This window comes from Atractosteus spatula, chromosome 17 (assembly GCF_055471065.1).
Source record: "Atractosteus spatula isolate fAtrSpa1 chromosome 17, fAtrSpa1.hap1, whole genome shotgun sequence".
Taxonomy (NCBI): domain Eukaryota; kingdom Metazoa; phylum Chordata; class Actinopteri; order Semionotiformes; family Lepisosteidae; genus Atractosteus; species Atractosteus spatula.
The window spans coordinates 12,363,501-12,379,751 of NC_142722.1; the positions used below are offsets into that span (position 1 = coordinate 12,363,501).

General features: G+C 35.6%; 1 protein-coding gene across 1 annotated transcript in view; it reads left to right on the forward strand.

Annotated features, from left to right (window-relative positions):
- Window positions 1-11,456: 11,456 nt before the first annotated feature.
- Window positions 11,457-16,251, forward strand: part of rimbp2b (RIMS binding protein 2b) — a 48,350-nt gene continuing 43,555 nt past the window's right edge. Inside the window, exons 1-2 of the mRNA XM_088935873.1 lie at window positions 11,457-11,514; window positions 12,411-12,515. Coding sequence (XP_088791999.1) covers window positions 12,414-12,515 — 102 coding nt within the window. The 5' untranslated portion in view covers window positions 11,457-11,514; window positions 12,411-12,413. The remainder of the gene's footprint in view (window positions 11,515-12,410; window positions 12,516-16,251) is intronic.

The following is a 16,251-nucleotide window of genomic DNA, read 5'->3' on the forward strand; positions in this document are numbered from 1 at the left end:
TCATGCTGTCCAGGGCTTCCTTTTACAGTATTGATTCAAGGCCTCGGTATCTTGTCTGGATTAAATCCGGGATATATATATATACTGTATTCCTTGGTTTACACCTCAGGATTGTCACTTAGAAATTGTCCAGCAAAGAGCCCTCTTAAAGCTTTTTTTCAGCTCTTAACAATTGGGACATAATCAATCTCATGTACAGACCTGAGTGCCAGTGCTGGAAGGCTTATTTCTTAATACTTTCTTTCTCTGCCCAACTCCCTTTCATCCTCTTATTACTTAATATTGGATGGTACCCTGGTTTGGTACTCGGCTTTGAAAGACTACCAATAAATGTAATTATGCACAAGAGCTCCAGCTAGACTTTATTGTGATTTTTATTTTATTTTGCAGGTATGACAACAGAAAGCTGTTCAGATTAGACTTTAATTGCATTCCAAGCACATCAAACAAGGGCTTGATAAAGTATAATTAGGTTTCCTCCTCTGCAGTAGAACTTGTTTTATCTTCTACTGAAATACTAGTGAGGATTATACTGAACCTCATTTTTCCCAGCAAAAAGTTGAAACTTGAAACTAATGTTTTTACTGCCCTTTTTGAATTCTTACAAGACACCATAAGATATATATATTATTTCCATTGTTCTTAACAATTTCATAATTTATAATTATCACAATAGAAATTCAACATTCAACAACAATGGTGCCTGTGGTATGTGTATTTTTAATGTTGAGCCCCTGTATGCACATATTATAGTTCTCCACATCATACGGTATTGGAGTCAATAAATGTGCGCAGAAATGCTATTTCTCTACAGTATATAAATGTGTATAGATATGTAGTATATGGATATTTTCATCTCTTTGATCAGCACCTACTGTATCTTAATGGTAAGAATGTAAAGCAACACGATTGTCTTTTGCTTTTGTTATGGTACGGTATTTATAGATTCATGTTTATTACTTTGTTTCCTACATCTAATATTGCTGATATTGCTCTCCAAATGCCTGACATATCAAAGAGCCAATTTTAAGCATGTGTAAAGCCCCCACTAAACTGTAAACATTCTATATTGACATGCAAAGGCCCCTTAAAATCACTAAATTGTGCAACTTTGGAGAATGTTATGCAAGCCAAGCTTCCATAAAAATGTGTGTTGTGTGATATTCATACTCTTTACATGTTACTTGTGTCTAGTGGCATGGCTCTTATTGATGGTTTCATAGAACTGAATGACTTTTCAGAAGACTTACAGTTTCCAATAGTGTGAAATCTGTATTAATGAGATAATCAAATTTCAGTTTGTTATCCCTTTTTCTTAGCTCATTCTCAACCTTAGCAATCAGCCATTTTGTAATTATTCAGTGTGTAAAAACAATTGGCAAATATGTATTTTTATTGCTAACAGAGATTAAGTATTCACATGTCATATACTGTATCACTAGCATTTTTTATTCTTTTAATGTTACTGCATTGATCACACCTCTGAATATGGATCATATTCACAGTCCAGCAGGTGTCCAGATAGCCCTTTCTTAATTGCGGACATGACATTTTATTCATACCATCTTATTGAACCATTTGTTTTTTACTGAGGAAGATGGCACACTGCTGTGTTCTCTCCCATCTCCAGAGTGCAGAGTGCTCCTTAATGTTCAAGCCCTGAATATAATGATCTGACAAGCAAAAACAATATCTTGGTCTTTCCTGCTGTTGAATAAAAAATGGGAAAAAACATATTTGAAATATTTTGCTGCTGTGAGTTTTCTCAACCTTCAAGCTATCACGGCTTTCTTTTTGATCTTAAAGAAATAACTTATATAATTTAAATGTTCAAGTTAATCAGCTTCTGTAATACAGTATAATGAGGTGTGTATAGTAAGCACTGTTTTCTAACAAATATATATATTTTTTATTTTGCCTTCATTTCTTAAATAATTTTAGTGAGTTATTACTTTGTGGCACATCATGACATGTCATTTACCAAAAGTGGTGAATTTTACTGTAGTTTCTTTCAGCTTTTTTGTTTAATTTTATAGTCCTATGAAATGTTATAATGTTTTAACGTTTGAATTCGTGATAAACACTTGTTTGTTTTCCACTAACTGAGGAAGATACAGTATGCAGCACATTTTTTTACAGCTGTTACAACTCTTTCTGGTTAGAAGCTGAAAGACTGACTATACGGTTGGATGCAAATTAAGACATTTTAAAGTGGTATTGAATAGGTCAAAAAGACAAAAGAAGTAGCCGGCCTACTTTAGACTTCTCAACAGCAAATCGCATAGGATATGGCATATAGCTTATAAAAGTGTATCATTTCTAGAAGGACTTAGTGTCCTTGTATTCAGTCATTGGATTTTGGAACTGTGATGTGTCTGGCACCGTACAGTATCTCTGTCTCTGTATATTTGTTATTTTATATTTTACCAAAATATTGGCTAGTGCAATTATTATTTAGACGTCTAAATAACTCTGATTTACTGTATTATCAACACCATTAAAGAATTATGAAAGGTTTCTCTAATGTGTGAATATTACTGCATGCAATCAAAGTATCGCAGTTATTTATGCATGTCTGTTCTATACTTCATAGGAGAATGAGCTCAAAGTGGTTCAACAGGAAAAAAGTCGCTTGAGTATTCAGTTGTCAACCTACAGCCAGAAAGTAGCAGAATATGACCAGGTAAGAGCCGATTTGTTATATTGCTTGGACCAGATAATGAAATATGTGTGTCAAGCTGATAACAGGATAACAATTCCTGACCATTCTATTTTATAGAGATTTTTACCTGTCCAGTAACAAGCAACAATTTTGAAAAAAATCATACACTTGCTTTTTTCAGTCAAGACACAACAGCTTTGCCTCCTGTATTCTGTAAACTTAGTTGTATAGGCATATCAATGTCTGTATTTGTAGCTGTATGATTGTCAGAGAGTAAGAGGCTTCTTACTTGAGTTTCCATATGCCTCATCTGTAAAACCTCCCACTCAAGTGGTTTGTTGAGAAAGCCTGTTTTTTGATGATTTGAATCCAGGCTGTGGCCTGGAGCACTTGAGGTCAGCACAAAATTGGCTTCTGAGCTTCTGATCTAGGGTGAGATGCAATAACAGTAGTTGTAGAATCATTAACTATTCCTCAGTACTGCAATGACAGGACTGAGAAGAAAAGCCCAATCCCTCAGACAGTGAATAGATCTGCGTTATTTTCTCTTTTTATTTTATCTGCTTATTTCTAAGTGTAGAAAGAAGTACTTGGTCTGACTATCTGTGTGTTTCAGAGGATAGGTTTGAGTAATTGTCCAGCTAATTAATATCAAGATAGTTCATCTAAGTCTACACTGTAGCAATGTGAATAAAACCCAGTAAACTGAACTGACTGCAGTATCAGTGAAATGCAATTTACAGGGGTGTTGTATACAGTAGCTCTGTCTAGCTTTCATTCTTGAGATCTGTGTGATCTGCACAGCATACTGTAGTTGTTTTGTGCTGAAGTAAAACAATACAGAGATGGAAAAAAGAGAGAGCTACAGGCATTATTGTCTTATCTGAAGGAGATGTGCTTCGACACAAGAATTTATAAGGTAGATTATAGTTCAGGATATGAAAAAAGAACAGTGCAGCACTCTAGAAATTACTTTGTGCTAATGCGAAAGTATTGTGATGTTATCATTTTGAAGAACTGAAGAACATTAACCTGACTGTGACAAAACCTTATAAGCTTCACATCAAAACAGCATTTTAGAGCTTCAGTATGTTTTTTCCCCAATTAGGACAATTTTGCATTGTTGCTTTTTATTCCTTAGGAAATGACTCCTGCTGAGCTGAAGGGTGATGAGTTGATGCGCTTTTTTTAAAAACACAGAATGTCACTTCTTGTTATCTGTTTACTGTAGGACTGTATTCACATACAGTAGCATTTAGCAAGCCAGCAATAACTGCAATAATATAGACAAAAAATATAAATGTGAAGAAGAAACACTTGCAATACTTACATTCAAATGAGCCGAAGGTTTTGATCACAGGTAATGACTTGCTTTTGTATGAATGGGTATAATGAGGGACCATCAAAGAGTCTTGTTCTTGTTTTCTTATTCTTCGTCTTCAGAAATGAATACCTCTTAATATTGGGGGGAAATAGTACTCAGTATTGGAATGCTGTGGAAATGAAAGTATATTTTTTAGTTAAACTTTTTTACTCCTTAATCTTTGTTGGAAATACCACAACATAAATTGTAGAGTTTGGACTATTCATGAGGCATCCAAACATACAGTATTTTTCAGGAGATGTCCAGTTAAAGTTAAAGTGAATATTGATCTGTTAGGCAGATGTTATAATGTTGTTGGTTTAAATCCTTGTAATCTAACAGCTATAGCCACATTTTATTTTATTTTTTGTGGTACAAGTTTACCAAAAATCTAATCTGACATTATAATTGATTAATTGTTGTGTTGCATAAGAGGTTAATAACTTGTTTTCATAACTGTCTCGTTATATTGGATCTAAGCTTGATGTACTTTTGTGTTGCCTAAACAAGAATTCACCTAGGATCAGAATCATATTAAAGCTTCTAGTTTTTTTTTAAATTACATAAGTCTTCTACAATGCTCATATCTGCAATGTTGCAGTGCTCAGATCCGCAGATACAAGGATATGAGATTTTATCGAAAATTTGGAAAGCAGGCTTTATTCCAGATGAGAGAAAATGCTCATTCAAAACCAGAAGTGCAGTTTGTCATGCTTGAGACGTAGTAAGTTGTTACTTCTGCAAAAAGCCATTGAAATGACACAATTTGTTACTTTATGCTGCACCTTTTAGATGTAGAAAATTATTTTACAAAAAGTGAACAGATGGCAAAACAAAAGAGTAAAATAAGCCGTCTACCTCCGTGGGTGGAAATCAACAGAAATTATCACTGCCTATTAATGAAAAGGGATCTTCTGAAGGTCTGCTCGCCAGCACTAAACATGAAGTGGATCATGCTCATGGCCCATGAAACCCCAGATTCTGCAGTTATATAGTGCTAAAGATAATTCCCCTCTGTTTATTGTTTAATAATAAACACCCTACATGCAGTTACAGCTGTGGGTTTCTTGGAATTTAAGATGTTATTTTAGCACACATGTACATTTTGAAGAGCTTAGACCTTTTAACCTTTTTTAAGTGTTAAAAAGTGTAAATCCTAGTAAACAGGAAAAAAAAAGACTTATCAGTCATTTTCATGATAGCATCATGAGTTATCATGTGCTTTTCCTGGCCCTTTCTCTCTACTTCCACTCCCACTCTAATTACATATCAAAAAAGCGCGTCTAAAAATTACATATAAAAAAAGAGCACAATTACTTATTGTGACACAAATCTAATACCAGTTCTAGTTAATCATTTCTCCATCACATCTCTGTCAAATCGACAAAATATATAAAAAAAAACTGTACTGACAGATACTAATGAGATCACCAAAACTTGGTAAATAATACGGGGAAATGTTTTTTTGTGAAGACATGAGAGGACATGGAAGTAATCAATATATGAAATGAGAATAAAATGGAATGTCATGAGGTTACATGATCAAGCACCTGATGTAGTTGGATTTTAAGTTTCTGTTTCATTCTGTGTTTAAATTGTTTTTTTAAATCACTCCATTGCTTCTTATTGACACTATTTGTATTTGTATGTTCTCACTACGCTTGTGTGTGTTAAAAAAAAACACATTTAATTTGATTTTCAGGTGAAGTCGGACTATGTCCAGCTTAGGGAAACCCTTGATATTGTGACTCAGGACAGAAATTCGGCCCTGCAGGAGAAGAAACAGCTCCACGTCAAACTGGAGAACCTAGAGCAGGTCCTAAAGGTGAGGAAATTCACACAAAAACATCAGCTTCCCAGATATCTCCAGATGTTTTAGATGTTGCACTGTCTGATACATTCCAGAGTAAACCTGTCCTATGTCTACAACCTTTCAATTGCATAGTTACCGCTAAATCTGCTGAACAAAAAGGAAAATAAGCACTTTCTCCAAGCTGTTGCTAGACGTTTCTCACAACAAACATTTCTTAAACAGAATAATGCCAAACATCTTGAGCTGTAAACTAAAAGGATGATTTTGTAGTTACAACTGCAGAAATAGAAGATTAGTCAAATAAAAGACCTGTAAGTGCAGTTTGGATGAAAATGCACTGTTCAAAAAGGAGATTGATTTCAGATAAAACATTACCAAGAATAGATGACTGATGTCACTTGAACAGTACAAAAAAAGGACAATTGTTTTGTGATTGGGAAAGGGAAGCCTATCATTTATGCCAAATGACTGAGGTTTCAGTGAACCTATACAGATAATACTATGTCTTGTAAAATCCACTTAACTGCTGGCTTAATATTTGAAGTAGGACATGATTCTTAAACATAAATGGAGATTCCAGATTTAATTCCTGAGAGTTAATTCCAGATTTTTTAACTTGCCAAATACTATCCTAATGGACTATACAGTAGTATGCAGGAGTAAAACCCCAGCAATACTGGTCCCCACCCAAATACCTGTGTAGATGGAAGCAAATGGGGTACATTACCTAAACCAAGTGTAGAACAGCAATTTCTGTGGCACAGACTGAACCCACAAACCTTTAGTTATGAGTCCAATGGCCTATCCCCTATGCTACGCTACCCCCTTTTCGTAATATAAAATGTACGATCATTTTTCAATGACAGCTACTTTCTTTTTAAAACCCCAATCTTGGATTTAGCAATTCAGAGTCCTTGTACTGTAGCAACAGAGGGGGTAGAGAACTGTGTTTGGTTTCTTCTAAACAGTGGAACCATACACCACAAATCCCACAGTGCCTACAGCTAAGCAGCAATTCATAGTAGGAACAGTGCAGCTCCTTGTTACACATCAAAGTTGCAAACCCTTGACAAGCATCAGGCTCACTGTTGCAGGATGTGTAGGTCGCTCTGGCTAATGTTTTTGCCATTAATTGTGGGGAAGCCCTGACTACGAGCTTTTTATGACAAAGCAAGCTCAAATCAGGGTTATAGAGCTCAGTCTGTTCTTTCGAGAAGCCACTCTGGGACCCTGCCATTACAGATTTTATTGAGAATTCTGTGTTAGGCAATATTTCAGAGGAATCCTGGAATTCAGCATTACTTTTACTGTAAATTATAGTTGGAAATAACACTTCTTCATATTTTTTATTTTACAGTTAGAAGTGATGTGTCTATGGTTTGTGGGTACCCTTTTTATTTCTGTATATCAAGAGTAAAATTGTATTTCTTGTTCCTGTATTCAGTATACAAAGAGAAATCAGACAATGGCTTTAGCTTGAGAAGTACAGTGAACTAATCATAAATGCATGGTTTCAGTTTGTGATGTCATTCTTTGCTATTTTCCAGTCATTAAGCCCTTGTTGGAATTTCTCCAAGGAAGACTAAAATAATTTAAAAAACATACACATTGAAATCATCCAAAACCCAAATTACTAATCGTGTGCATGTGTTAATCTGAATTCCATACAGTATGAAAAAGTAGCAAAGATTGTTTTATTTGGGTTGGAGAAGGGCTTTGGTTGCACTACAATTCATTTGCTCATATCTGGCTATCTGTAAAACAAATGTCACATTCATTTTCATGAACTCATTATTCACAAGACACATGGGATACTACTGTCCTTGAACACCTCATTAGCACACAATTAAATAATACTATGCAGATCTATACCACACTTCCACATCAAATAGCTGGTTTTTCATTTTCCTTTCTGCTAGATAAATGTATTTTTATTCGTGTAATGTTTATACAAAGTTTTTGAAATACTGTATATATAATCCTGAAATACATAGCCTCTTATCATCAAGCGCAAAATACCTCATTGCTTGCTAGGAAACAGCTATAACACGAAATATTGTAGCCGTGATCATCAGTAGTGATAGTGACACAGAAGTGATTTTTGCACCAATTGGATTTTGTGTCATACTGCATTACCACTAATATTGGCATACAGTAGTTACTTCTCCCATATGCTCTTTCTAAAGTAATCTCCTATTTCTTTCATTAAATCTACTTCATCTTGCTTTCCTATCCAATATGGCATTTTCAGACTGCTACTGCTGAAACTATTATAAAAATCTTTTAAAGGTCTGCATTGTGCAATTCCTTTTTTCTCAAGAAATACGCCATAAGGCTGCATTCAGCTTTCCTTACCTATTCATTATCATCATTTTCTTCATTCAAATGAGTGAAGAAAAAGGAATATTAGGATATTACGGGATATTATAGGACATTCTGGCAATACATTTTCTCTTTGACTTGGACTTACACATTTGCACCATATTCATATCCCTCATTAAGAAGACAGTTATCACCAAAACTCTATTTCTGAGTTTGGAGAGTTGTCAATTAAAGAATTCTAGCAAAAATCATTAACCATCAATTATGAGAAAGCTTGTTATTTCTGATAAGGGCTATAGCATTCTAGAGCCTATCCCAGAAGCACAGGCCACTCGGGATGCCAGGTCATCGCAGGGCATACACGGATAAGCACGATACATAATTTAGTGACAAATGTTAAACGAGCCAACATTTCTTTTGAAGGCGAGTGCAAACCAAAGCCCTTCTGAAAACCCCCATGAACCCTGTGGAACCCCCATAAAAAGATGAAAAGAGATGAAACTCAGAAGGGCCCACGTCTGCAATCGAACTGAGGACCATGGGCTATTAGGCAGTAGTAGTAACTGGTATAACACTATTCAGTAATTGCTGCAATCTTCAGTTTCAGGTTCACGAGCTCAGAGCATGAGTTCTATTGGAAAAATCAGTATAGCCATTATTTTGTATGCCCGTTGGTCAATAGAATCTGTACTTAACTGGGACTGGAAATGGGATTTCTACAGCACAGATCTTAGTTTCTTTTCCTACTTATTGATTTCAAGAAGAGAGTTAATGAAGAAATTAGAGCTAGAAACATCTGCAGAGCATTTCAGGTGTTTGTTTCAGTCACAGCTCTGAAGTTGAAAGAAAGTGATACAACAAAGTTTTGGACACTATCTGTTATTGTAGAAGGATTTTTTCTTTCAGTTGAAAGTTGGGAAGGGGGTTGAGTAACTCATATTAACAGGGTGGTCTCGCTGTGAAAATTATCCATTCTCTCAGATAACAATTTAAAAAAATTAATGAGGTAATTACAGTGATTACTTTCTCTATTATATATTAAAATGCTTCCCATTAACAAGTAACACTCAACAGTACACCAGTAATGGGAACAATTGTTCCCTTTGGTGCTTTCAGTCATTAATGCCTGTTGCAGTGGAAAAGAAGGCATTATATAGTTGAGTCTTTTAAAAGAAAGCATTCACACAACATTCTGTTACACAAAGACAAGGTGGTCAGTGGATTGAAAGAACAGAGTCTCTGAAAATGAAAGTCCTGCTGATGTTCAGAAAATGTACAAGTATCCACTTTATCTCTTCAAAATGTTTTCTACTCCATATAATAAACTAAAAAAAAGTTCTGAGTTGCAGCATCTGCCTTCATTTTTCATCTCAGAAAGGTGAAATTCTTGTGTCTTTGTTTTACAGCTACAGTGTATAACATGACAAACAACTACTGTATCTACAATGTCTGCTTTGAAAAATAGCAAAGCAGAAGGTGTTGTGTTAATTGGTAGAAATTTAGAAATGTTTTCTAAAAATGTTTTTTGGAATCTAATTGGAATGTCGAAATAGCAAACATTTTTTTTTATTTTGGTAAAATATTGTTTTATTTTGGGGAAGGAAATGCACAGTTCCTATCAAATGTGTTGGTTTGTGTTGTAAATAACAGTGCACATCATTAAGGATAGGTTTCAGCTAGAAAAGAGTTAGGCCTCAGTACAAATACCTTCTTGCTGATGAGCAATCATTCTATACCACATCCCCAGCTGAGAGAATCCCAGAGCAGCTGTTAGTGCTACAGTACCTTGGTAATTTGTTTCAGTGTGCAAGTTGCAGTTCTTTCCCTGAATAAATGTAACCCATCTGTAGCAGAATACAAATATCATCTGAGGAATTGCCACGTTTTTACATTTAAGTGTCCATTCCCAGGGAACACCTTGAAATGCTGATTGCAAAGGAATGTTATGGAGCAAGAAAATCTGAAGTATATACTGTTCATGTGACTGTCCCCTGTTGTAGTGGACACAGATGGTTTGAGAGCCCGTCATTACTGCTACATCATTGCCCATTTAGGAGTTTTTCAACTGCAGCTTTTCTTTCCGTTTTGACTCTTAATCTGTGCTTTTTCAACCTAGGCTATATCTCTGCCAGGAAAGTTACTGTATATAAAAAGTGCAATCTGCTTCTCGCTGCTCCTAATTAAAATGCTACTGATCCCAATATCTTTCCATTTTTTTACTAAAGAAACTGATTTTGTATATATATTGTTGATACAATCTAATTAACTACCAATTTGTTTAATAGTAAAATAATCACTTAATTTATCTGAAACTCCACAGCACATTGCTCTTGGGAAATGATAGAAATATGAAGTATTTCGTGTGATGTAGATATGATATTCACTTCAAATTCCTGAGTTTTATGAAAAGCAGCCTCTCCCAAATAAATAGCAAGGTTACAATTTACATGTCATATATATTTGTGATTCACAAGACCATGTGAACATAAGAGGACTTCAGATGAGAGGTGACCATTCAATGCATCACACTCTAATGGTTGCTAGTAGATCGATCTGACACCTCCCACCCTTTGTGTAAAGAAGTCCTTTATGTTCTCATTCTTCAATGTACTTTCTTATTACCTCCATTTGTGATCTTGTCTTCTGGTTTTGCAGCCACAACTATACTTAATCACAGTTTGTTTTTTTTAAATTAACACTATTTTATACTCCTACGGTTAAAAAAGAGATTTGAAAGTTTTTTTTAGAATAAGGTAAAAGATACATATCTTTGTAAGATCATGTCTGTTTATTGTAAACAGTCTGGCTTAGCTTTTTTTACTTGTAGATTATATTTTTTCATCAGGCACTTTTTCCAAAATGCTACTTCATATCTTCAAAGCCTTTTTGCATCGTTTCACATTTTATTAAAAACTGAAAGCTTTCCTTTCCGCAAAGTGAAAATATATTTATTTATGAAAAACAAAAATGGGAACCTGACACAGTGACAGATTAATTTATTATACCCAGTTATATCCCCTACAAAATGAAGGATGCAGTACCAATAATTCTGTTTTAGCAGCAATGCCTCTTCTTGTATCCAATGAATGTGCATGAAAACAGATTCTGCATTACTCTTATAACCACAATGTTGTCAGTTAATCTTCTGAAGCATTAAAAGAGGGGAACTAACCTCCAGTCACAGGGTCAATCAGGTCCAGAATTGTGTTCCAAACAAGAGCCAAAACTCTGCCGTTCGCCAATTACAAATCACTTAAATGTTTATTGCTTTCCAGTGCCTGGTTGGAACTAATAACTGGAGCTGTTACAGCCTTGGAGGACTGGAGCTGTTCACCCCTGAGTTAGATTAAGAAGGTATCATGATATCTACCCCCATCAAGGTGGGGGGGTGGGCTGTTTTTATACTTATAGTCCTTCTTTCCTCTTCATCTTACGCTTTCTTCTGGCACGTGATATCTCATGAGGACCTTTCTTCAATGTACAGCACAATGCAGTTTTGCATGTGACAATAGGCATTGATGCTTCATACACAAACTCGGCTGCAAAGGGCAATCAAAGTTTTGTTAACGAGTGTCTCACGAAAACCTCGCAGGTGAAGTACGACGTAGCATGACAGAAGTATCGCTGTCAATAAACTCATCAATCCGTGGAAACATTTTGCAGAGTTAAGAACTTTTTTTCAATCCATTGTTTTCTTTACCCTATAAAATCATGCATTACTCATTTTGCCCATAATAGTCTTGGATTAAACCCGCATTTATTATTCACCAGTTATTACAAAGGATCGCAGACAATAACCAACAAACAATGAAGCACACTGGAGAGTTTACACCAAAGGGCTCTAGCAGAAAAAAATGATGCATAGTTTGAATGACTTAATACTGTTTTATTTCCTAGTGGTTTTCCAGATACCCAAATTAACATTCCCATTGAAGCTCATCAATTATATGTCTAAGAGATGGTTATAAAAGAAACTGGATAGCAATCTTTTCAGGGTGCTGAATGCTTTATGGATGCAGCATGTCTCCAGTCCTCTTTCATAATTTGGTCCGAGATTTCTTGCCCAAAGATCACTAGCAAAAGATACTCGCCAAGAGCCTCCAATGTGCTGCACGCTTCTTACTAGTGCATGGTTCACGAAAACATCTGGAGCTGTTACAGTTTAACAGGACCAGAGCTGCCCACTTCTCTGGCAGGCGGAGGTGCTGCTGTGTCTAATATGTTTATTTCTATGTATTGATTCATTGCAGCATATGCGTGAGGCTGCCGAGCGGAGGCAACAGCTGGAGTTAGAGCATGAGCATGCTTTGGCAGTTCTCAATGCTAAGCAGCAGGAGATCGACCTTCTGCAGAAGGTAAGGTAGGACTCTGTGGAATACAAAACGGACAATTAGGAATGCACACATTAGTAACACCGTCTTAACAAAATTTCAACTTTGAGCATCTCTTATTTGCAATGCATTCAATAAAGAATATTAGAAAAACAAAAGGCAGAAGGCAATGAAAAGATGTCATCGCACCCGGATCAAGATTTGGATACATGCTTGTATAAAATAATTATATCTAGAACAAAATGTTTTGGAATCTTCTTCTGTTGTCTAATCACTCAAAGTCCAGTGTAAGATTAAGATATAAGAATGGTACTGTACTTGAAAGCCTTCAAATATGGCTGTTGTATCAAGAAATAAAGTGTGGATGCAACACAGAAAGCATAAGCAATATCTATAAAATAAAGAACAAGTATTTTCCAAGATGGCACATGAAAGATCGAATAAGAAGGAATATCATCTGATACTCATATACAGTAACATACAACCCCCATCAAGTGTTATTCATGGGTAGAAGGAGTTAATCTTAATTTGCATCAATAATACCTTGTTACATTTTGCTTGCTTTTTCTTCAGGGGAAGGGGGACAGTTTAATCACTTGTGCTGTGGTTTTATAAAATTAGAAATATGGCAGATGTTACCTTAGTCATGTGGAACAACATTTTTCTTGACAGATGTTAGGAGTCATATCAAATAAAAGGAAGTAAATTGTGCTGTATTTTAGGTAATAAAGTTGAATGTTTGCAAATGCAGTATTAAACACCCATTAATAATATGGAATGGCTGCCTGTTTTGTACCTCAGTTTTCAGTAGCGATGAAATATTGTGCAGTAACATCTGATTTGCAGTGAGACCATAAAGTACAAGAACGTAACACAAAACAGGTAACAATTGCAAATAAACAATGGTAGCTGGCAGATTGTTGGTCTGAGAAACCTGAGAAGCCATGTCCCTAGGAGCCTTCTGATTTCCAACCATTTTTTAAAAATATTCCTTAGATATTTGCTCCATACACAAACTTAACTAAAGAACCATTGCTTCTCCTCCTTCCTGACACAATAAACCCAAGCAAAGACATCACGAACATGATCCTTCTCCTGTCAAGTTCATGTGCTCCTGCAGTAGAACAGGAGAACACTTGAATCTGAATTCTCCTAGCTCACCTAGTGGTTTTTACTAATCTCATGCACCTGTCCAGAGTTGACTGTGCTTTTTGAATTACTGCCCCAATATAGTCCAAAAACAAATCAGGAAGCCAATGAAATGGATTGAGAAGAGATGGGGGTGACAGAACTACGGGGTACAGCAATCACCATGAATCCACAATCTCATTGATTAATCTGTGACAAAGGCAGAGTTTAGTAGTGGAGTCCTCTTCTCTGCACTTGAAGTCATTCTACTCTAATGAGCCTTCAAATTGAAGTAGACGAGCACTTTCTGTTTTATTATGCCGATAATTTAGAGAAATAACTCTAATTGTTGTTCCGTATTATTATTCCCAATCACCTTATAACAGAGTTTAACTGCACAGAAGAAAATGTATCATCTGCGCAGAAAACATTTTTTAGTCTGTGATATTGCAATCTCTTCTTCAAAACCCCCTAATTAAAGTGGATTAATACGCCACAGAGTACTATTTGTGTATCCAAAATATTTCTTAAGCCCAGCATTATGTGGTTATTATAACACATTCTTTGGAACTGGCAGTACAGAAAGGGCATGATGTGATTTAATAGTTGTCTTGTTTTCTCTAGTGAAACAGGGGCTTAATTTTAATAACATGTTCTATATTTAAAACAAACTACTTAAGTACTCTCTTAATGCTGGCGTCATTAAATGAATCAACATTTGTAAGGGTCATGAAAGAGAAATTTGCAGAAGTATTTTGTTTCTTTCATCTGAAACATAAATTATAAATATATAAATATTATTACATTTAAGTAATACCAGTATGAACATTTGTCTGTTTAGTTTAAATATGATTATCTTTATTTTTTAACTTAATTAAAAGTACAATAGGTAGACAAAGCAAATGAGCTTATTATCGTAGTGTAAAATACTGCAAAGACACCAACAATATTAAAGAACTTGTCTGATGTAGAAAAAATGGATTTGTAACATTTGTAACAGTTATCAAAAAAGTGCAACCAACTCTCCCTGGATGCACTGATATTAGTGTTGAGTGTGGCTCTATTAACTGAAGGTAATGAAACCTAAACAGATGGCAGCTGAATGACTTTTTCAGTATTAGTTGTTTTAAAAGCTGAATGTTGTGGATTCTATTCTTATAAATTTATAGGATCAATGAATAAGGTACTGAAGATACAGAAAGCTTTCGTCTCACTTCTTTACTCTTATTGTCTGTGATTTCATGCATCTGCAATCATTGGTCTCAGCTGACTAACTTCATTGCCCTAACTGGCCTTCCACGCCTTCTTCATAAATGGACAGTATAATCTAGAGATCCCTTTTAGAAAATCAAAAATTCTCTGAAATCATAAACTGAGCATCACAGATAACCTCTAGAAATCAACAAGGTAATCACTGTGAAAATATGTATTGTGGCTGTTGCATTGGCATGTTATTCAACAGAGTGAATCTACAGCTAACGTCACAGGCTAGCGTCATGGGTGACCATAGTTGAAAGCAATGAAAGCTGTAAGTCTGTGACATGTGCTTTAAGCCAGGTTGCAGATGAAGATTTGTGAGATCTTGTCCGATTTCTTGTGTAGATCGTGGACATGCATGTGACTTTTAACTGCTCTCTTTACCCTAGATGCAACATATCATCACAGCCCATACCACAGGTGCTCACATATGGCAAGCAGGGCATTGAATTCATAGCTGTTGCATTCTTATCTTGCAAGAAAAGCATGATAAGGCATTATAAGACATACGAAGACATGCATTGTCCTGCTTGAATGTTGTCTCACTAGGATGAGCCCGTATGAAGTGGACCAAGGAACTTTTCTTCCCTGAATTTCACCAGACATGACATTCAATGGGTTAAATGACTTAATCACCAGCACCCAGTCAGCTCCCTTACTAATGAGGTGATTTAGTACTATTGCAACAGGCAGCATCACTCAGTTAATCAAAATGTCAGAATTACTTAATCAAAATCTGTCCACTTTAGTTTTCTAAAAGCACATAAGCATAGCTGAGTTGGTGTCATAACTAGGTGTCTTTTGATGCTCAATAGTGATGGTTTACGTGCTTTATATATCATAGATATTTTTTTAATATTTGCTTCTTGGTTAGGTTTAGTCTTTCTTCTGCCATATTCACTTCCATGTTAATCAAGAAAAAATCCATCCAAATGTGGATCTTAAACACTCAGCAGCATCAGTTAGCTAATATCTAAAACCTCATACAATATATTATCTGTCTGGCGTACTGTCAACAGTATTGTGTCTACCACTAATGAGATCATATTAATAAGGAGTTATTTTCACTTCTAATACTCAACCATACACTTTATCCAATATAGGATTACGGGGGAGCTGGAGCCTATCCCAGCAAACAACAGACCCAAGGCAGGATACACCCTGGATGGGACAGCAGTTCATCACAGAGCACACAAACAGACACAATCACACCACAGTCAATTTTCCCAGAAGCTAATTTACCTACCAGTATGTCTTTGGACTGTGTGAGGAAACTGGAGCACATTTTATGGATAATTGTTAAGAGAATCAGAAGGTTTCAGCAAAGAAATGGCACATAATAAAATGTATTTACTACACTGAAAATTCTCTAATA